This window comes from Haliotis rubra, unplaced genomic scaffold (assembly GCF_003918875.1).
Source record: "Haliotis rubra isolate DU_JTF1 unplaced genomic scaffold, ASM391887v1 Scf43, whole genome shotgun sequence".
Classification (NCBI taxonomy): Eukaryota; Metazoa; Mollusca; class Gastropoda; order Lepetellida; family Haliotidae; genus Haliotis; species Haliotis rubra.
Genome location: NW_025767113.1, coordinates 2,415,332 through 2,437,336, shown reverse-complemented (window position 1 = coordinate 2,437,336; position 22,005 = coordinate 2,415,332). Strand labels below are relative to the sequence as shown.

General features: G+C 44.5%; 1 protein-coding gene across 1 annotated transcript in view; it reads left to right on the top strand.

Annotated features, from left to right (window-relative positions):
* The window catches only part of LOC124288979 (anoctamin-8-like), a 68,222-nt gene that overhangs the window by 19,846 nt on the left and 26,371 nt on the right, over window positions 1-22,005 (top strand). The window contains exons 2-5 of the mRNA XM_046725578.1: window positions 8,290-8,536; window positions 10,056-10,291; window positions 10,668-10,784; window positions 11,607-11,731. Of these exons, the coding sequence (XP_046581534.1) occupies window positions 8,290-8,536; window positions 10,056-10,291; window positions 10,668-10,784; window positions 11,607-11,731 (725 nt within the window). The remainder of the gene's footprint in view (window positions 1-8,289; window positions 8,537-10,055; window positions 10,292-10,667; window positions 10,785-11,606; window positions 11,732-22,005) is intronic.

The window sequence follows — 22,005 nt, the reverse complement described above, 5'->3', positions numbered from 1 at the left end:
ACTTGTACATGTTATAGCGGGGTCTGTGTATGTGCTGTGTGTGTGATATGGCTCTGGTGTAGGGTTGTCTGACTTGTACATGTTATAGTGGGGTCTGTGTATGTGCTGTGTGTGTGATATGGCTCTGGTGTAGGGTTGTCTGACTTGTACATGTTATAGTGGGGTCTGTGTATGTGCTGTGTGTGTGATATGGCTCTGGTGTAGGGTTGTCTGACTTGTACATGTTATAGTGGGGTCTGTGTATGTGCTGTGTGTGTGATATGGCTCTGGTGTAGGGTTGTTGTCTGACTTGTACATGTTATAGTGGGGTCTGTGTATGTGCTGTGTGTGTGATATGGCTCTGGTGTAGGGTTGTCTGACTTGTACATGTTATAGTGGGGTCTGTGTATGTGCTGTGTGTGTGATATGGCTCTGGTGTAGGGTTGTCTGACTTGTACATGTTATAGCCGGGGTCTGTGTATGTGCTGTGTGTGTGATATGGCTCTGGTGTAGGGTTGTCTGACTTGTACATGTTATAAGCGGGGTCTGTGTATGTGCTGTGTGTGTGATATGGCTCTGGTGTAGGGTTGTCTGACTTGTACATGTTATAGTGGGGTCTGTGTATGTGCTGTGTGATGATATGGCTCTGGTGTAGGGTTGTCTGACTTGTACATGCTATAGTTATAGGGGTCTGTGTATGTGCTGTGTGTGTGATATGGCTCTGGTGTAGGGTTGTCTGACTTGTACATGTTATAGCAGGGTCTGTGTATGTGCTGTGTGTGTGATATGGCTCTGGTGTTGGGTTGTCTGACTTGTACATGTTATAGCAGGGTCTGTGTATGTGCTGTGTGTGTGATATGGCTCTGGTGTAGGGTTGTCTGACTTGTACATGTTATAGTGGGGTCTGTGTATGTGCTGTGTGTGTGATATGGCTCTGGTGTTGGGTTGTCTGACTTGTACATGTTATAGTGGGGTCTGTGTATGTGCTGTGTATGTGATATGGCTCTGGTGTAGGGTTGTCTGACTTGTACATGTTATAGGGTGGGGTCTGTGTATGTGCTGTGTGTGTGATATGGCTCTGGTGTAGGGTTGTCTGACTTGTACATGTTATAGTGGGGTCTGTGTATGTGCTGTGTGTGTGATATGGCTCTGGTGTAGGGTTGTCTGACTTGTACATGTTATAGTGGGGTCTGTGTATGTGCTGTGTGTGTGATATGGCTCTGGTGGTGTAGGGTTGTCTGACTTGTACATGTTATAGTGGGGTCTGTGTATGTGCTGTGTGTGTGATATGGCTCTGGTGTAGGGTTGTCTGACTTGTACATGTTATAGTGGGGTCTGTGTATGTGCTGTGTGTGTGATATGGCTCTGGTGTAGGGTTGTCTGACTTGTACATGTTATAGTGGGGTCTGTGTATGTGCTGTGTGTGTGATATGGCTCTGGTGTAGGGTTGTCTGACTTGTACATGTTATAGTGGGGTCTGTGTATGTGCTGTGTGTGTGATATGGCTCTGGTGTAGGGTTGTCTGACTTGTACATGTTATAGTGGGGTCTGTGTATGTGCTGTGTGTGTGATATGGCTCTGGTGTAGGGTTGTCTGACTTGTACATGTTATAGTGGGGTCTGTGTATGTGCTGTGTGTGTGATATGGCTCTGGTGTTGGGTTGTCTGACTTGTACATGTTATAGTGGGGGTCTGTGTATGTGCTGTGTGTGTGATATGGCTCTGGTGTAGGGTTGTCTGACTTGTACATGTTATAGTGGGGTCTGTGTATGTGCTGTGTGTGTGATATGGCTCTGGTGTAGGGTTGTCTGACTTGTACATGTTATAGTGGGGTCTGTGTATGTGCTGTGTGTGTGATATGGCTCTGGTGTAGGGTTGTCTGACTTGTACATGTTATAGTGGGGTCTGTGTATGTGCTGTGTGTGTGATATGGCTCTGGTGTAGGGTTGTCTGACTTGTACATGTTATAGCGGGGTCTGTGTATGTGCTGTGTGTGTGATATGGCTCTGGTGTAGGGTTGTCTGACTTGTACATGTTATAGTGGGGTCTGTGTATGTGCTGTGTGTGTGATATGGCTCTGGTGTAGGGTTGTCTGACTTGTACATGTTATAGTGGGGTCTGTGTATGTGCTGTGTGTGTGATATGGCTCTGGTGTTGGGTTGTCTGACTTGTACATGTTATAGTGGGGTCTGTGTATGTGCTGTGTGTGTGATATGGCTCTGGTGTAGGGTTGTCTGACTTGTACATGTTATAGTGGGGTCTGTGTATGTGCTGTGTGTGTGATATGGCTCTGGTGTAGGGTTGTCTGACTTGTACATGTTATAGTGGGGTCTGTGTATGTGCTGTGTGTGTGATATGGCTCTGGTGTAGGGTTGTCTGACTTGTACATGTTATAGTGGGGTCTGTGTATGTGCTGTGTGTGTGATATGGCTCTGGTGTAGGGTTGTCTGACTTGTACATGTTATAACGTGGGGTCTGTGTATGTGCTGTGTGTGTGTGTGATATGGCTCTGGTGTAGGGTTGTCTGACTTGTACATGTTATAGCGGGGTCTGTGTATGTGCTGTGTGTGTGATATGGCTCTGGTGTAGGGTTGTCTGACTTGTACATGTTATAGCGGTTATAGTGATATGTCTGTGTATGTGTTATAGTGGTGTGTGCTGTGTGTGTGATATGGCTCTGGTGTAGGGTTGTCTGACTTGTACATGTTATAGCGGGGTCTGTGTATGTGCTGTGTGTGTGATATGGCTCTGGTGTAGGGTTGTCTGGACTTGTACATGTTATAGTGGGGTCTGTGTATGTGCTGTGTGTGTGATATGGCTCTGGTGTAGGGTTGTCTGACTTGTACATGTTATAGTGGGGTCTGTGTATGTGCTGTGCTGTGTGATATATGGCTCTGGTGTAGGGTTGTCTGACTTGTACATGTTATAGTGGGGTCTGTGTATGTGCTGTGTGTGTGATATGGCTCTGGTGTAGGGTTGTCTGACTTGTACATGTTATAGTGGGGTCTGTGTATGTGCTGTGTGTGTGATATGGCTCTGGTGTAGGGTTGTCTGACTTGTACATGTTATAGTGGGGTCTGTGTATGTGCTGTGTGTGTGATATGGCTCTGGTGTAGGGTTGTCTGACTTGTACATGTTATAGTGGGGTCTGTGTATGTGCTGTGTGTGTGATATGGCTCTGGTGTAGGGTTGTCTGACTTGTACATGTTATAGCAGGGTCTGTGTATGTGCTGTGTGTGTGATATGGCTCTGGTGTAGGGTTGTCTGACTTGTACATGTTATAGTGGGGTCTGTGTATGTGCTGTGTGTGTGATATGGCTCTGGTGTAGGGTTGTCTGACTTGTACATGTTATAGTGGGGTCTGTGTATGTGCTGTGTGTGTGATATGGCTCTGGTGTAGGGTTGTCTGACTTGTACATGTTATAGTGGGGTCTGTGTATGTGCTGTGTGTGTGTGTGATATGGCTCTGGTGTAGGGTTGTCTGACTTGTACATGTTATAGTGGGGTCTGTGTATGTGCTGTGTGTGTGATATGGCTCTGGTGTAGGGTTGTCTGACTTGTACATGTTATAGCGGGGTCTGTGTATGTGCTGTGTGTGTGATATGGCTCTGGTGTAGGGGTTGTCTGACTTGTACATGTTATAGTGGGGTCTGTGTATGTGCTGTGTGTGTGATATGGCTCTGGTGTAGGGTTGTCTGACTTGTACATGTTATAGTGGGTCTGTGTATGTGCTGTAGGGTGTGTGATATGGCTCTGGTGTTGGGTTGTCTGACTCTTGTACATGTTATAGTGGGGTCTGTGTATGTGCTGTGTGTGTGATATGGCTCTGGTGTAGGGTTGTCTGACTTGTACATGTTATAGTTGGGTCTGTGTATGTGCTGTGTGTGTGATATGGCTCTGGTGTAGGGTTGTCTGACTTGTACATGTTATAGTGGGGTCTGTGTATGTGCTGTGTGTGTGAGTGATATGGCTCTGGTGTAGGGTTGTCTGACTTGTACATGTTATAGTGGGGTCTGTGTATGTGCTGTGTGTGTGATATGGCTCTGGTGTAGGGTTGTCTGACTTGTACATGTTATAGTGGGGTCTGTGTATGTGCTCTGTGTGTGATATGGCTCTGGTGTAGGGTTGTCTGACTTGTACATGTTATAGTTGGGTCTGTGTATGTGCTGTGTGTGTGTGATATGGCTCTGGTGTAGGGTTGTGTCTGACTTGTACATGTTATAGCTTGGTCTGTGTATGTGCTGTGTGTGATATGGCTCTGATCTTCTGTTTCCTACTTCCTGTTCCCTGTCTCAAGCACGTCGTTAAACCGACTTTCACGTCACCTCACCTCCTGTTCCCTGTGACTACACATACAGGGCTAATGTAACCTTACTGACCTGTATTGTATGAAGGAGTCAGTGGTGTAGGACTGACCTTTTGTGTTTGTCACAAAGTTTGTTAAAACAATGTTGGATTGAGCAGTTGAGTCCAAAAGTACAATCAACAGTGGTGAGTATTTTTATATCTGTCCCTCTAGTTTTGGCGCTTCCATGGCAACAAGTTTGACTTTGTCACAAAGTTTGTTAAAACAATGTTGGAAAATTGAGCATCAGTTGAATCCAAAAGTACAATCAACAGTTGTGAGTGATTGTTATATTGAATTATGTTATCTTTGATATGTCATTTTTCTGTAGTTTAGCATAATGATCTACATTAAATCTGAACAGATGTACCTGTTTAAAGTGCATGTACTAAGCATGATGTCGTGGTTTAAGACTTTTAGGACAATGCTGTCACATCCGTGTCAAGCTAAGGAAAAAGGAACTATTGCCATTTGATGGTCGTCTTGTTCGGGTTACATGAGATGGTTTCATGTACACATACCATTGTGTTTCTCCTCTGGCTCATGCCATCATCTGCCATGTGACAGACAGATGTATCAACCACTACTACACTGATGGATGGCCGTCTCTGGTGCTTGTGTTTCAACCCTGGACCACATACACTACATTGTCATTAGTATTGTATTGATACATCAGTCTCATTTGGAAGTTGTGTTCTAGTTGTTCCCTCCGAGGTGATTTGAGTAATAGAAATGGAATATATTCTTGAATGTGTTTTGAGGTATCCTTAAGTGTTAGCAATACATTCTTACATTTTTATATTTTATTTTAAAATGCTGTACAGGAATATTTGAAATATACAATAGAAATTAAGCATTTTTAGTAAATATTTAATGTTTCCTTTTTCCAAATCTTCCTCTGGTAGAAATGAATTGTGACCTGACAGCAACTGATCAAATACTGACACGGGTGAACAAAAGGGAAGTTGTTAACTGGAAATGTCCAGTGTGGTAGTAGTGGTCTTCTGTAAGGTCCAAGGCTTTCATCAGGTAGGAAGCATTCCACATTTTAAGGCGCCTAGGACCCCACCGTCACAAGTATTCCAGGTTCTAATGAGTTGAGGTCCCCACTGTCCCAAGCCTCACGGTTCCAGGGAGTCTTCTGGGCCCCATTGTCCCATGCCTCAGTGACTCTGGGCCCCACTGTCCCAAGTCTTCCAGGTCCCCACTGTCCCAAGCCTCACGGTTCCAGGGAGTCTTCTGGGCCCCACTGTCCCAAGTCTTCCAGGTCCCCACTGTCCCAAGCCTCATGGTTCCAGGGAGTCTTCTGGGCCCCAACTGTCCCAAATCTTCCAGGTCCCCACTGTCCCATGCCTCAGTGACTCTGGGCCCCACTGTCCCAAGTATTCCAGGTCCCCACTGTCACATGCCTCAGTGACTCTGGGCCCTCACTGTCATAAGCCTTCCGGGTCCTCGCGAGTTGAGGTTCCCACTGTCCCATGCCTCAGGGTTCCAGTGAATCTGAGCCCAAAGTCCTCAGTGTTCTAAGTCTAGGGTCCCTACTGTCTAGGTCCCCATTGTCCCATGCCTCAGGGTTCTAGATAGTCTAGCCCCTAATGCTCCTGTCTGTGAATTGCGTGACTGTCACTAGTACCGTATATGACCGTCTATAAGCCGAATTTTGAGGACCAAAAAAGCAGTCTGTAGAAGGGGGTCGTCTTATCCATGAGTTACACTTTCATCAAACTTTTTTCCAGGGGTAAGAAAACAACATCGTATCACTTCGCGTGAACAAACAACAGAAGACGACTTTGTCAGTAGAGACGTCAAATTTGCAATTAAACATCACTAGACAAGATTAATTACCATTTAAGTTATAAGTTGTTTTGCTGGGCATTGTTTTATTTGCAGGGATTAAGATTACCGTGCATATTTGTCTCTGCATTAACAAAGCCGAAAATAGCAATCAGCTGTGCACACGCTTCCCAGCTTAACAAGTTCAAACATGCACAATAATATAACGGATCTAATTCTGACGAGTCATCAGTAAAATATAATACAGAATACCGCTTATTTAACCCAAAGAAATATATCCTAGCATTGTGTAATTTTAGTTACAGTTTTGCTCTTTAAATTAATTAAGATTACCGTATGCGATTTGTCTCATACACAAAGCCGAAATAGCAATCAGCTGTGCACACATTTCCGCCGAACAAGTTCAAACATGCAATAATAATATAACGGGATGAATTCTATTGATTGAATACTATTATTAACCAAAAGAAATATATCCTAGCATTGTGTAATAGTTTTTATGTAAAAAATATATAATCAACACTAAGGTTATAATGGACCATCATGAACGTGGTAAGCACATGACATGACAGGCGGTAATCAGTTTGTGATTGTTGAATGGGGTAAAATGACCCAGGCCTCACGGTTCCGGGAGTCTCCTGGGCCCCAACTGTCCCAAGTGTCCCAGGTCCCCACTGACCCAAGCCTCACGGTTCTGGGGAGTCTCCTGGGCCCCAACTGTCCCAAGTCTTCCCAGGTCCCCACTGTCCCAAGCCTCATGGTTCCAGGGGAGTCTTCTGGGCCCCAACTGTCCCAAGTCTTCCAGGTCCCCACTGCACCCAGGCCTCACGGTTCCTGGGAGTCTCCTGGGCCCCAACTGTCCCAAGTGTTCCAGGTCCCCACTGACCCAAGCCTCCACGTTCTGGGGTGTCTCCTGGGCCCCAACTGTCCCAAGTCTTCCAGGTGCCCACTGGCCCTAGCCTCATGGTTCAGAGGGAGTCTTCTGGCCCCAACTGTCCCAAGTCTTCCAGGTCCCCACTGACCCATGCCTCAGTGACTCTTGGGCCCCACTGTCCCAAGTATTCCAGGTCCCCACTGTCCCATGCCTCAGTGACTCTGGGCCCTTCACTGTCATAAGCCTTCCGGGTCCCCACTGACCCATGCCTCAGTGACTCTTGGGCCCCACTGTCCCAAGTCTTCCAGGTCCCCACTGACCCATGCCTCAGTGACTCTGGGCCCCACTGTCCCAAGTCTTCCAGGTCCCCACTGACCCATGCCTCAGTGACTCTGGGCCCCACTGTCCCAAGTATTCCAGGTCCCACTGTCCCATGCCTCAGTGACTCTGGGCCCTCATTGTCATAAGCCTTCCGGGTCCCCACTGACCCATGCCTCAGTGACTCTGGGCCCTCACTGTCATAAGCCTTCTGGGTCCTCATGAGTTGAGAGGTCCCCACTGTCCCATGCCTCAGTGACTCTTGGGCCCCATTGTCCCAAGTCTTCCAGGTCCCCACTGTCCCATGCCTAAGTGACTCTGGGCCCCATTGTCCCAAGTCTCCAGGTCCCCACTGACCCATGCCTCCAGTGACTCTGGGCCCCTCACTGTCATAAGCCTTCCGGGTCCTGCGAGGAAGCTGAGGTCCCCACTGTTCCATGCCTCAGGGTTCTAGTGATTCTGAGCCCACAGTCCTCAGTGTTCTAAGTCTAGGGTCCCTACTGTCTAGGTCTCCACTGTCTAAAACCCTCAGGGTTCTAGATAGTCTAGCCCCTAATGCTCCTGTCTGTGAATTGCATGACTGCCACTAGTACATGGCCTTTGACCAGTCTACTCGCTATGACAGATGTTGATACATTTAAGAAAACAACAGCATTATTTCTTTGATTTCTGTTTTGTGGGCAGTACAGTGGCTTCTGCTGCCACATGCCTGTATGACTGAGCTTAAATGTTGCAGGCACTCCGCTCCTTATACACAATAGTCTGATCATTAGATCAACTACCCATCACCATAATTATGATACATGAACAGTAGCCATCTAATGAACCCAGGGGTATTAAATATTCAAATGTTGCATCTATCAGCTCACAGTGATACAGTAACTAGATAGAGTTGAGAACCTGTTAGAGTTGACGTTCTCTGCTGCCCTTCCCTACTGTCCAACATTGATCCTGTCTGACTCCCTCCTTGTTGTCCGCAGCGTACAGGATGTTCGGGAAGAGGCTGGACAGTACGAAAAGACTGGTGGTGTCCAGCAAGGTGTGGATGAAGACTATCCCAACCCAGAACTGTGATGTCCTTCTCACGTTTCCTGCCAAGGCGGATGATGCAACTCTCATGTGGCTCCTGGCACGGCTCAAGACTCGCACTCCCCAGATAATTGTTCATGTCCGCCACCACAGCAACTCCGGAATATATGGCTTCTACATGACAGCTACGTATGAGAAGTGAGTTGTTAATGTGGGCCTGCTAATACATTTGATATGTTCACTGTTACTTAAATACCTTCTTTCAGGAGTTCATTAATGAATGTGATGGTGGAAATTGTGTGTGTGTGTGTCACAACCTATATCTTGGTACAGTTGACGTAGGTACAATGTAGTATTTCCATTTCTAGTGTAATTATATAGCTGGAATGTTGTTGACAACTCATTCATGTGAGAGTGCCTGGTGAGAGACTTGCAGGACCTGACCATGTCTAGATCTGGCTTCAGGCCATCAGGGATCATCATGGACCATCAGGGATCCATGCTACTGCTTTCAGCCACTGGCTCGCTTCTCTGACTCAAGGCCATGTGGTGTAGCTGGAATATTGCTGATTAAAGCAGTTGACAACTTTCTCTCACACACTCCATAGTGTCTCATTGAGTGTTAGGACCGCCTCCATGGTGTAGTGGTTAGGCGTCCAGCCCGAGAGCAGAAGGTTAAATGGTTCGATCCCGACCATGTCATACCAAAAGGCGCTTAAAATATGGTACTTGTTGATCCCTTGCCTGGCTCGGCATTAATGGGTACAACAAGGACTGGTAGTCTTGGAGTCAGTATAATGTGTCTGAGTGGGGGTATTCATGCTTCACTGCGGCATGGTATGTCAGTGGGCTAGCACTTTATAAAACCAGCTTAAGTCTGGGCTAGTACAAGCAGCTACACATACACATACACACGCGTGCACGCTAGATCATATGAAGTGAAATATTCTCAAGCACGATGTTAAACCCAATTCTCACCTCATCTCACCTCAATGAGTGTTCATGTTGTGATAAAGCAGTAATGTTCTCTGTGTGTAAGAGAGAGAGTGAGTGTTGTGTCAGCCATCTATATCCATCAGGGCATGTGACATGGCATTGTCAGTAATCCAACCTGTCACCAGGCAGTTTGGGTAGCTGTTGGAGTGGATGTAGAATGTTCCACCCAGTTCACCTGCCAGTTCCACTTCATGAAGTCAGAATGTGTGATGTGTGGAATGGACGGAAGATAATAGGATATAAAATGTTTTGCTTTGTTCAATACCACAGTTGCTGAGTCCTGGTATTCATGTGGTATTGACCTAAAACATTCATATTTTGGTATTCATTTTGGATGGATATCAGCAAAACCCTGTTACATATTTCCATTTTTTCTACTTTTATGTTTCTTTTTGCTGAGTATATTATTATTACCTCCAGTGTAAATATATCATAATACCTCTCCCCTGCAATCCATTATGTTATTATCCTCCTCCAGTAATATATTGTCTTATTAACACTGGACTTCGGGATGGCCATTATGATTGCCACTTTTTTGGTGACACTACTGACCAATGATGTGGGGCTTCGCCTGTAATGTAAGTCACTGGCTTCTCTTTCCAGACTTGATCATTTAGAGGCCAGCATGATGTAGCTGGAAAATAGCTGACAGTGCCTTGGAATCTCTGACTGTGATGTGGATGTGGTAGATATTTGACTGATGAATGTTTTATGTTGCCAGTTTGCTGAAGGGGACCGAGGAACTTGGCATCAAGAAGCCGCTGAAGATGGACTATGGTGGAGGCATGAAGGAGTTCACGTTTGAGGACCAGGATTGTTTCGCTGGTGTGGAGGATGAGAAGACCTTCCTGACAAGCCAAGAAAGACAGGACATACTCTACCACCTGCTGTGTGAGCTACGAGCTGTGGAGGGAGAGCAGCTCGCCAAGATCAGGTTCCTGGAAGGTCAACCCATTGGTGAGTAGCAGTTGGATCAGTCAAGATTGGAATTATTGGGTGGCAATTATAATACAATAGATAAACAAGAGAATTTAGTAATAAAAACATCAGTAGATTACTGGGGAGGTAATAATAGTAATCAAATAGAATACTGGTTAGGAAATAATAAGTACTTTTCTATACACTTAAGCTGTCAACCCCAGACTTTCAGAATTTGTTGAGATAATGATTACGATTTAAAACCCGTCAGTACTGCATATCTGCCGTACAACTTACGTCATTACTGTGAAGTGTGACTTAAGTGAGTCACAAGGTAAGTGAATCATCACAAGGCAGACACTGCAGTTATTGATCAAGATCTGTGAAGTATGACACCTGTGATTCCTCCATGCAGTTCCCCGCCTGGAGTCCGGCAAGGTCATCTCCCAGGTGTTCCCCCTCCACAACAAGGACGATCTCGCCGAGCTGCGAAAGTGCTGGGTGCAAGCGTTCTTCAGGAAACAACCACAACGTACGTGAAATATAGTTGGCGGTGACTGAGAGTTGTAAATGCTACAGTCGACCTTATTCAGAGTGTCCTGGCAGCCAGTTAATAATGGAGTTGGAACAGTCACCAACCACATACCACTTTGACAAACAGTCAGACAATACCTCACACTTTATTTCACAGACAACCTGCTGTAACCTTTCATCCCAACAGGGATCAAGTAGATTAAGTAATCTGAATTCAAACAACAACCCTTGCCAGGAGTGAGTGAGTTAATGTCACTGGCTATTAATCCACTAATTCCCCACTGAGGCACCATATGAAGTCTTGGATGGTGTTAGGAATCTATCCTTTTCCTACCCTTTTTGAATGGAGAACCTGCTTGGGTAGCTGAGTATAGGTCAGGTTTAAACTTCAGAGCCCAAAAAGGGCATATTGCTCTCATCTTCACCGAGAAACAAAAATATATATTATGTTGCTAGGGAATTATCCTTGATATTGAGAATTCAAGTCCATATTAGCTTGAAGACACAACATTCTTTCTTCACATTGTTGTAAGAATATGTCAAGATGCTTTCATAGGCAGGTGTTCAGCTTTGTCCAACCTTTCCTGTGGATGTCCTGTGTGGACATGAATGGATAGCTGTAATCACTGCACTGAATTTGCATCCCTTGGCAGAGGCAGGATCTGCTGATTTACATGTGGGTTTGCTGCTCTTTTACTTATGATAATAATCCTGTTAGCACCACACCAGTGTCTGTGAGGCCAAAGTGGTAAGAATGGTTGATACATTTTATGAATTTGCCTGAAATGAAGTATTGTAATGAAATGTATTTGACTTTCAGAGAAGATCTGCGAGTACTTTGGTGTGAAGATTGCTCTGTATTTCGCCTACCTGGGACACTACACAGCATCTCTGTGTTTCCCGACACTGCTGGGGATGGTGTTCTGGTTCATACAGGACTCGCAGGTGAGTTAATACGGTAGTTGGTTCACTGCTTGCATACTTGGCAGTCTCTGTACAAGTAAAGACGTGAGGACATCAGCGATAATATGTATTACACATGCTGTTTAATTCTTGGTATTTTGGGGTGAGTTTTATCAATGCAGCAACATACAAGAATAAGCAGGACTGATTGAAGGACCACTTTGTGATCTAGTGAATCTGTGCACATTCTGGTGGCATGAGCTGGTGCTTGTTGACCACTCACATTCAATCCAACAGAAAGAATTTTCGTGAAAGACATCATTTCTTTACCAAATTTCCTGTTTGAGAAATATAGAATCTTCCCATGAAAACTTAATAAGTTCCCTCCTGAATCTCGACATCTCAGATAACGATTCCTGAAAACAAAGTAATTATTTTGTCTGGCTTAATGGAACCATCCATCTATGTACTATATCACTTGAGAGCACAGGTCAAGGTGCTTGCAGCCACTATATCACTTGAGAGCAAAGGTCAAGGTGCTTGCAGCCACTATATCACTTGAGAGCACAGGTCAAGGTGCTTGCAGCCACTATATCAGATGAGAGCACAGGTCAAGGTGCTTGCAGCCACTATATCACTTGAGAGCACAGGTCAAGGTGCTTGCAGCCACTATATCACTTGAGAGCACAGGTCGGGGCGGTGGGGTAGCCTAGTGGTTAAAGCGTTGGCTCGTCAAGCCGAAGACCCGGGTTCGATTCCCCACATGGGCACAATGTGTTAAGCCCATTTCTGGTGTCCCCCACCGTGATATTGCTGGAATATTGATAAAAGCGGCATAAAACTAAACTCAGTCAGTCAGTGAGAGCACAGGTCAAAGTGCTTGCAGCCACTGTATCACTTGAGAGCACAGGTCAAGGTGCTTGCAGCCACTATATCAGATGAGAGCACAGGTCAAGGTGCTTGCAGCCACTATATCAGATGAGAGCACAGGTCAAGGTGCTTGCAGCCACTATATCACTTGAGAGCACAGGTTAAGGTGCTTGCAGCCACTATATCACTTGAGAGCACAGGTTAAGGTGCTTGCAGCAACTATGTCACTTGAGAGCACAGGTTAAGGTGCTTGCAGCCACTATATCACTTGAGAGCACAGGTCAAGGTGCTTGCAGCCACTATATCAGATGAGAGCACAGGTCAAGGTGCTTGCAGCCACTATATCACTTGAGAGCACAGGTTAAGGTGCTTGCAGCCACTATATCACTTGAGAGCACAGGTCAAGGTGCTTGCAGCCACTATATCAGATGAGAGCACAGGTCAAGGTGCTTGCAGCCACTATATCACTTGAGAGCACAGGTTAAGGTGCTTGCAGCCACTATATCACTTGAGAGCACAGTTTAAGTTGCTTGCAGCCACTATATCACTTGAGAGCACAGGTTAAGGTGCTTGCAGCCACTATATCACTTGAGAGCACAGGTTAAGGTGCTTGCAACCACTATGTCACTTGAGAGCACAGGTCAAGGTGCTTGCAGCCACTATATCACTTTAGAGCACAGGTCAAGGTGCTTGCAGCCACTATATCACTTGAGAGCACAGGTTAAGGTGCTTGCAGCCACTATATCACTTTAGAGCACAGGTCAAGGTGCTTGCAGCCACTATATCACTTGAGAGTACAGGTCAAGGTGCTTGCAGCCACTATATCAGATGAGAGCACAGGTCAAGGTGCTTGCAGCCACTATATCAGATATATTGAGTCCAGTACGAGGGATTATGAGACTGGCTTCAGATGAATTATTAATACTGTAATCAACACTTTAATTATGTTGTGTTTGCCTTGAGGCAGAGGTGGGCTGACTGTCAGAGTAATTCCCCGGTGATGTGTTACCAAGTAGTACTAGACATACTGACGGCAGTGGGAGTTCTGGTCACAGAAACCCAAGGCATATCTGGATTGGCAATAACGTCATATGTTTCAGTCGGTTCAGGAACTGTAGTTTTAACAAGGACAAGCTGGTTGAAACTCCCAGGAGGCTGCATTGTGCTAGTGTTCATATAGAGGTTTAGTTATCTTTAATTTCTGTTTTCATTTCTATTCAGCTTGCTTTCATGTGTTTCATCATTGTGGTTTACATTATTACAGTTTGCCCAAGTCGGTGCAATGTATTCTGGTTTACATTATTACAGTTTGCCCAAGTCGGTGTAATGTATTCTGGTGTACATTATTACAGTTTGCCCAAGTCGGTGCAGTGTATTCTGGTGTACATTATTACAGTTTGCCCAAGTCGGTGCAATGTATTCTGGTGTACATTATTACAGTTTGCCCAAGTCGGTGCAATGTATTCTGGTTTACATTATTACAGTTTGCCCAAGTCGGTGCAATGTATTCTGGTGTACATTATTACAGTTTGCCCAAGTCGGTGCAATGTATTCTGGTGTACATTATTACAGTTTGCCCAAGTCGGTGCAGTGTATTCTGGTGTACATTATTACAGTTTGCCCAAGTCGGTGTAATGTATTTTTGTGTACATTATTACAGTTTGCCCAAGTCGGTGCAGTGTATTCTGGTGTACATTATTACAGTTTGCCCAAGTCGGTGCAATGTATTCTGGTGTACATTATTACAGTTTGCCCAAGTCGGTGCAATGTATGCTGGTGTACATTATTACAGTTTGCCCAAGTCGGTGCAATGTATTCTGGTGTACATTATTGCATGTGTTTTATGATGATTTTTTAAAAACTATTACCAGTATTTATTTCTCCTTTAATAGTAATACAGTCATACCAATCAATGCCAATCTGCTTTTAAAACTGTAGCACCAGTCATGTTAATACCATAGGTGCTGACGTCCATCACTACCCCTCTACCCATGACAGTATATCACTGGCATTGGTAGTGAATGTGTCACTATAGCACTGCCATTGGTAGTGAAGGTGTCAGTATATATCAACATCATTGGTAGTGAAGGTGTCAGTATATCGACATCGTTGGTACTGAAGGTGTCAGTATATATCGACATCATTGGTTGTGAAGGTGTCAGTATATCGACATCATTGTAGTGAAGGTGTCAGTATATCACTGCCATTGGTAGTGAAGGTGTCACTATAGCACTGCCATTGGTAGTGGAGGTGTCAGTATATATCGACATTGTTGGTAGTGAAGGTGTCAGTATATCACTGCCATTGGTAGTGAAGGCATCAGTATATCACCACCATTGGTTGTGAAGGTGTCAGTATATCACCACCATTGGTTGTGAAGGTGTCACTATAGCACTGCCATTGGTAGTGAAGGTGTCAGTATATATCAACATCATTGGTAGTGAAGGTGTCAGTATATCGACATCGTTGGTACTGAAGGTGTCAGTATATATCGACATCATTGGTTGTGAAGGTGTCAGTATATCGACATCATTGTAGTGAAGGTGTCAGTATATCACTGCCATTGGTAGTGAAGGTGTCACTATAGCACTGCCATTGGTAGTGGAGGTGTCAGTATATATCGACATTGTTGGTAGTGAAGGTGTCAGTATATCACTGCCATTGGTAGTGAAGGTGTCAGTATATCACCACCATTGGTAGTGAAGGTGTCAGTATATCATCGCCATTGGTAGTGACGGTTTCAGTATATCATTGGCATTGGTAGTGAAGGTGTCAGTATATCGACATCATTGGTTGTGAAGGCGTCAGTATATCACCACCATTGGTAGTGAAGGTGTCAGTATATATCAATATCGTTTGTAGTGATTGTGTCAGTATATCACTGCCATTGGTAGTGAAGGTGTCAGTCAGTTACCACCATTGGTTGTGAAGGCGTCAGTATATCACCACCATTGGTAGTGAAGGTGTCAGTATATCACCACCATTGGTAGTGAAGGTGTCAGTATATCACCGCCATTGGTAGTGAAGGTGTCAGTATAATGACATCATTGGTAATGAAGGTGTCAGTATATTGACATCATTGTTAGTGAAGGTGTCAGTATATGGACATCATTGGTAGTGAAGGTGTCAGTATATCACCACCATTGGTAGTGAAGGCATCAGTATATCACCACCATTGGTTGTGAAGGTGTCAGTATATCACCACCATTGGTTGTGAAGGTGTCACTATAGCACTGCCATTGGTAGTGAAGGTGTCAGTATATATCAACATCATTGGTAGTGAAGGTGTCAGTATATCGACATCGTTGGTACTGAAGGTGTCAGTATATATCGACATCATTGGTTGTGAAGGTGTCAGTATATCGACATCATTGTAGTGAAGGTGTCAGTATATCACTGCCATTGGTAGTGAAGGTGTCACTATAGCACTGCCATTGGTAGTGGAGGTGTCAGTATATATCGACATTGTTGGTAGTGAAGGTGTCAGTATATCACTGCCATTGGTAGTGAAGGTGTCAGTATATCACCACCATTGGTAGTGAAGGTGTCAGTATATCATCGCCATTGGTAGTGACGGTTTCAGTATATCATTGGCATTAGTGGTGAAGGTGTCAGTATATCGACATCATTGGTTGTGAAGGCGTCAGTATATCACTGCCATTGGTAGTGAAGGTGTCAGTATATATCAATATCGTTTGTAGTGATTGTGTCAGTATATCACTGCCATTGGTAGTGAAGGTGTCAGTCAGTTACCACCATTGGTTGTGAAGGCGTCAGTATATCACCACCATTGGTAGTGAAGGTGTCAGTATATCACCACCATTGGTAGTGAAGGTGTCAGTATATCACCGCCATTGGTAGTGAAGGTGTCAGTATATGGACATCATTGGTAATGAAGGTGTCAGTATATTGACATCATTGCTAGTGAAGGTGTCAGTATGTCACCACCATTGGTAGTGAAGGCATCAGTATATCACCACCATTGGTTGTGAAGGTGTCAGTATATCACCACCATTGGTTGTGAAGGTGTCAGTATATCGACATCATTGGTAGTGAATGTGTCAGTATATCACTGCCATTGGTAGTGAAGGTGTCAGTATATGGACATAAGGTGTCTGTATATCACCGCCATTGGTAGTGAATGTGTCAGTATATCACTGCCATTGGTAGTGAAGGTGTCAGTATATGGACATCATTGGTAGTGAAGGTGTCTGTATATCACCGCCATTGGTAGTGAAGGTGTCTGTATAAGGACATCATTGGTAGTGGAGGTGTCTATATCACCGCCATTGGTAGTGAAGGTTTAAGTATATCACCACCATTGGTAGTGAATGTGTCAGTATATGGACATCATTGATAGTGAAGGTGACAGTATATCACCGCCATTGGTTGTGAATGTGTCAGTATATGGACATCATTGGTAGTAAAGGTGTTGGTATATCGACATCATTGGTAGTGAAGGTGTCTGTATGTCGCTGCCATTGGTAGTGAAGGTGTCGGTATATCACCGCCATTGGTAGTGAATGTGTCAGTATATGGACATCATTGGTAGTGAATGTGTATTTGTTAAATCAGCAGCATGGTAGCAGTGGGCAGTTAAACAATAATTGCTGCAGATCTTGACTGAGTGTTGGTATCAATAACACGGCCAAGTGTGACAGCTGCATGGTGCAGGTTCAACCAGTACCGCTATTCCAAGCATTAGTCATTGTGAATCTCATGCAAACAGGCTTCGCAGGTCAGCGTGACTTTCCTTACATAAGGAGTATGACAGGGCAGATCTTTGGGTGTTTCTCAGTATCAGATGAGGCAGATGAAAATATAATGATAGATTGTTGACATTATTGACCTGAAAGAAATTTTTAAACATAATTATGCCTGCATGTCTACCAAACACATATTTTATATACATGTAAATATTTTATGATAAGCTTGGTCGTAGGATTAGAAAACAGTATGTCCTATGCTGTAAACATGCTGCTATGTATTAAGTGTGACTTTGAATCTGACATGTTATGGAGGCAGAGATGTGAGAGGCAGGGATGTATTGACCAGGTTTATAACACTCCAGTAAGTGACTGGTGTATGTGACATGTTATGGAGGCCGAGATGTGAGAGGCAGGGATGTATTGACCAGGATTATAACACTCCAGTAAGTGACTGGTGTATGTGACTTGTGACGAGGGAGAGTAACTCAGGGTTCAGGTGCAGCTGTTACTATGAATCATCCTGTATACAGATGGCTTATTGCTGTACTGATTGTTATCCCCCGCAATGCGCTTTGCGGGGAGAGTATTAAAATGGACTCCGTCCATCCGTCCGTCTGTGCACATTTGTCTTTTCCGGAGCAGAACTCTAAAACCGTTCAATATTTCTTCACCAAACTTGGCACATAGATAGATCTGGTGGTGTACTGGTGCCTTTTGGTAGTTTTGGAATTCTGAATAAAATATTTTTGGCATTTCCATGGCAACAAGTTCGACTTATACTTCTCTGTTGTCATCAATAACTTGCAGGTGCCAGGAACCTCCACTAGCAGCCCTCATACATCATGGCACCCGACATCAAGTGTGGCAGTCTTACTCCTCTACTCCCATCAGTACTGTGTAGGGTAGAGAGGGGCTGTGTAACAGGTGGGAAGGGAGGCAAGGGAAAATTGTGTTTATTGTTAATATATGGTCAGTTCTCATAATCTGGCTGTTAATCATAGCTCTTACTTCACGTGAGATCACTATTTACCAAATCACTCATTGATTAATATCAGATGGATCAAAGGTCACACAAACTATGACATTCTGTTGTTAATAGAGTCCTGAGCCCTGTTTCTCAAACCTATCGTAGCGCTACGACTGTCATACCTCCTATACTGTAACATAGACGGCAGTCGTAGCGCTACGGCTGTCATACCTCCTATACTGTAACACAGACATATGGCAGACGTAGCGCTACGGCTGTCATACCTCCTATACTGTAACATAGACTTACGACAGTTGTAGCGCTACGGCTGTCATACCTCCTATACTGTAACATAGACTTATGGCAGTTGTAGCACTACGGCTGTCATACCTCCTATACTGTAACATAGACTTACGGCAGTTGTAGCGCTACGACTGTCATACCCCCTATACTGTAACATAGACTTATGACAGTTGTAGCACTACGACTGTCATACCTCCTATACTGTAACACAGACTTATGACAGTTGTAGCACTACGACTGTCATACCTCCTATACTGTAACACAGACTTATGACAGTTGTAGCGCTACGGCTGTCATACCTCCTATACTGTAACATAGACTTACGGCAGTTGTAGCACTACGGCTGTCATACCTCCTATACTGTAACACAGACTTACGGCGACAGTTGTAGCACTACGGCTGTCATACCTCCTATACTGTAACATAGACTTACGGCAGTTGTAGCACTACGGCTGTCATACCTCCTATACTGTAACACAGACTTACGGCAGTTGTAGCGCTACGGCTGTCATACCTCCTATACTGTAACATAGACTTACGACAGTTGTAGCACTACGGCTGTCATACCTCCTATACTGTAACACAGACTTACGGCAGTTGTAGCGCTACGGCTGTCATACCTCCTATACTGTAACACAGACTTATGACAGTTGTAGCACTACGGCTGTCATACCTCCTATACTGTAACACAGACTTATGACAGTTGTAGCACTACAGCTGTCATACCTCCTATACTGTAACACAGACTTATGACAGTTGTAGCACTACGACTGTCATACCTCCTATACTGTAACACAGACTTATGACAGTTGTAGCACTACGGCTGTCATACCTCCTATACTGTAACATAGACTTACGGCAGTTGTAGCACTACGGCTGTCATACCTCCTATACTGTAACACAGACTTCACGGCGGTTGTAGCACTTCGGCTGTCATACCTCCTATACTGTAACATACTGTAACATACCTCCTTACGGCAGTTGTAGCACTACGGCTGTCATACCTCCTATACTGTAACACAGACTTACGGCAGTTGTAGCACTACGGCTGTCATACCTCCTATACTGTAACACAGACTTATGACAGTTGTAGCACTACGGCTGTCATACCTCCTATACTGTAACACAGACTTACGGCAGTTGTAGCACTACGGCTGTCATACCTCCTATACTGTAACACAGACTTACGACAGTTGTAGCCTTCTTCTGGCTGTCATACCTCCTATACTGTAACACAGACTTATGACAGTTGTAGCACTACGACTGTCATACCTCCTATACTGTAACACAGACTTATGACAGTTGTAGCACTACGGCTGTCATACCTCCTATACTGTAACACAGACTTATGACAGTTGTAGCACTACGGCTGTCATACCTCCTATACTGTAACATAGACTTACGGCAGTTGTAGCACTACGGCTGTCATACCTCCTATACTGTAACACAGACTTATGACGGTTGTAGCACTACGACTGTCATACCTCTATACTGTAACACAGACTTATGACAGTTGTAGCACTACGGCTGTCATACCTCCTATACTGTAACACAGACTTATGACGGTTGTAGTGTAGCACTACGACTGTCATACCTCCTATACTGTAACACAGACTTATGACGGCAGTTGTAGCACTACGACTGTCATACCTCCTATACTGTAACACAGACTTATGACAGTTGTAGCACTACGACTGTCATACCTCCTATACTGTAACACAGACTTATGACAGTTGTAGCACTACGACTGTCATACCTCCTATACTGTAACACAGACTTATGACAGTTGTAGCACTACGGCTGTCATACCTCCTATACTGTAACATAGACTTACGGCAGTTGTAGCACTACGACTGTCATACCTCCTATACTGTAACACAGACTTATGACAGTTGTAGCACTACTGGCTGTCATACCTCCTATACTGTAACATAGACTTATGACAGTTGTAGCACTACGGCTGTCATACCTCCTATACTGTAACACAGACTTACGACAGTTGTAGCACTACGGCTGTCATACCTCCTATACTGTAACACAGACTTATGACAGTTGTAGCACTACGACTGTCATACCTCCTATACTGTAACACAGACTTATGACAGTTGTAGCACTACGGCTGTCATACCTCCTATACTGTAACACAGACTTACGACAGTTGTAGCACTTCTCACTGTCATACCTCCTATACTGTAACACATAGACTTACGGCGGTTGTAGCACTACGGCTGTCATACCTCCTATACTGTAACATAGACTTATGACAGTTGTAGCACTACGACTGTCATACCTCCTATACTGTAACACAGACTTATGACAGTTGTAGCACTACGGCTGTCATACCTCCTATACTGTAACACAGACTTATGACAGTTGTAGCACTACGACTGTCATACCTCCTATACTGTAACACAGACTTATGACAGTTGTAGCACTACGACTGTCATACCTCCTATACTGTAACACAGACTTATGACAGTTGTAGCACTACGGCTGTCATACCTCCTATACTGTAACACAGACTTATGACAGTTGTAGCACTACGACTGTCATACCTCCTATACTGTAACACAGACTTATGACAGTTGTAGCACTACGGCTGTCATACCTCCTATACTGTAACATAGACTTACGGCAGTTGTAGCACTACGACTGTCATACCTCCTATACTGTAACATAGACTTACGGCAGTTGTAGCACTACGGCTGTCATACCTCCTATACTGTAACATAGACTTACGGTTGTAGCACTACGGCTGTCATACCTCCTATACTGTAACACAGACTTACGACAGTTGTAGCACTACGGCTGTCATACCTCCTATACTGTAACACAGACTTACGACAGTTGTAGCACTACGGCTGTCATACCTCCTATACTGTAACACAGACTTATGACAGTTGTAGCACTACGGCTGTCATACCTCTATACTGTAACATAGACTTCACGGCAGTTGTAGCACTACGGCTGTCTGTCATACCTCCTATACTGTAACATAGACTTACGGCAGTTGTAGCACTACGGCTGTCATACCTCCTATACTGTAACATAGACTTACGGCAGTTGTAGCACTACGGCTGTCATACCTCCTATACTGTAACACAGACTTACGACAGTTGTAGCACTACTACGGCTGTCATACCTCCTATACTGTAACATAGACTTACGCAGTTGTAGCACTTGTAGCGGCTGTCGCACCTCCTATACTGTAACACAGACTTACGACAGTTGTAGCACTACGGCTGTCATACCTCCTATACTGTAACATAGACTTACGGCAGTTGTAGCACTACGGCTGTCATACCTCCTATACTGTAACACAGACTTACGGCAGTTGTAGCACTACGGCTGTCATACCTCCTATACTGTAACACAGACTTATGACAGTTGTAGCACTACGACTGTCATACCTCCTATACTGTAACACAGACTTATGACAGTTGTAGCACTACGATTGTCATACCTCC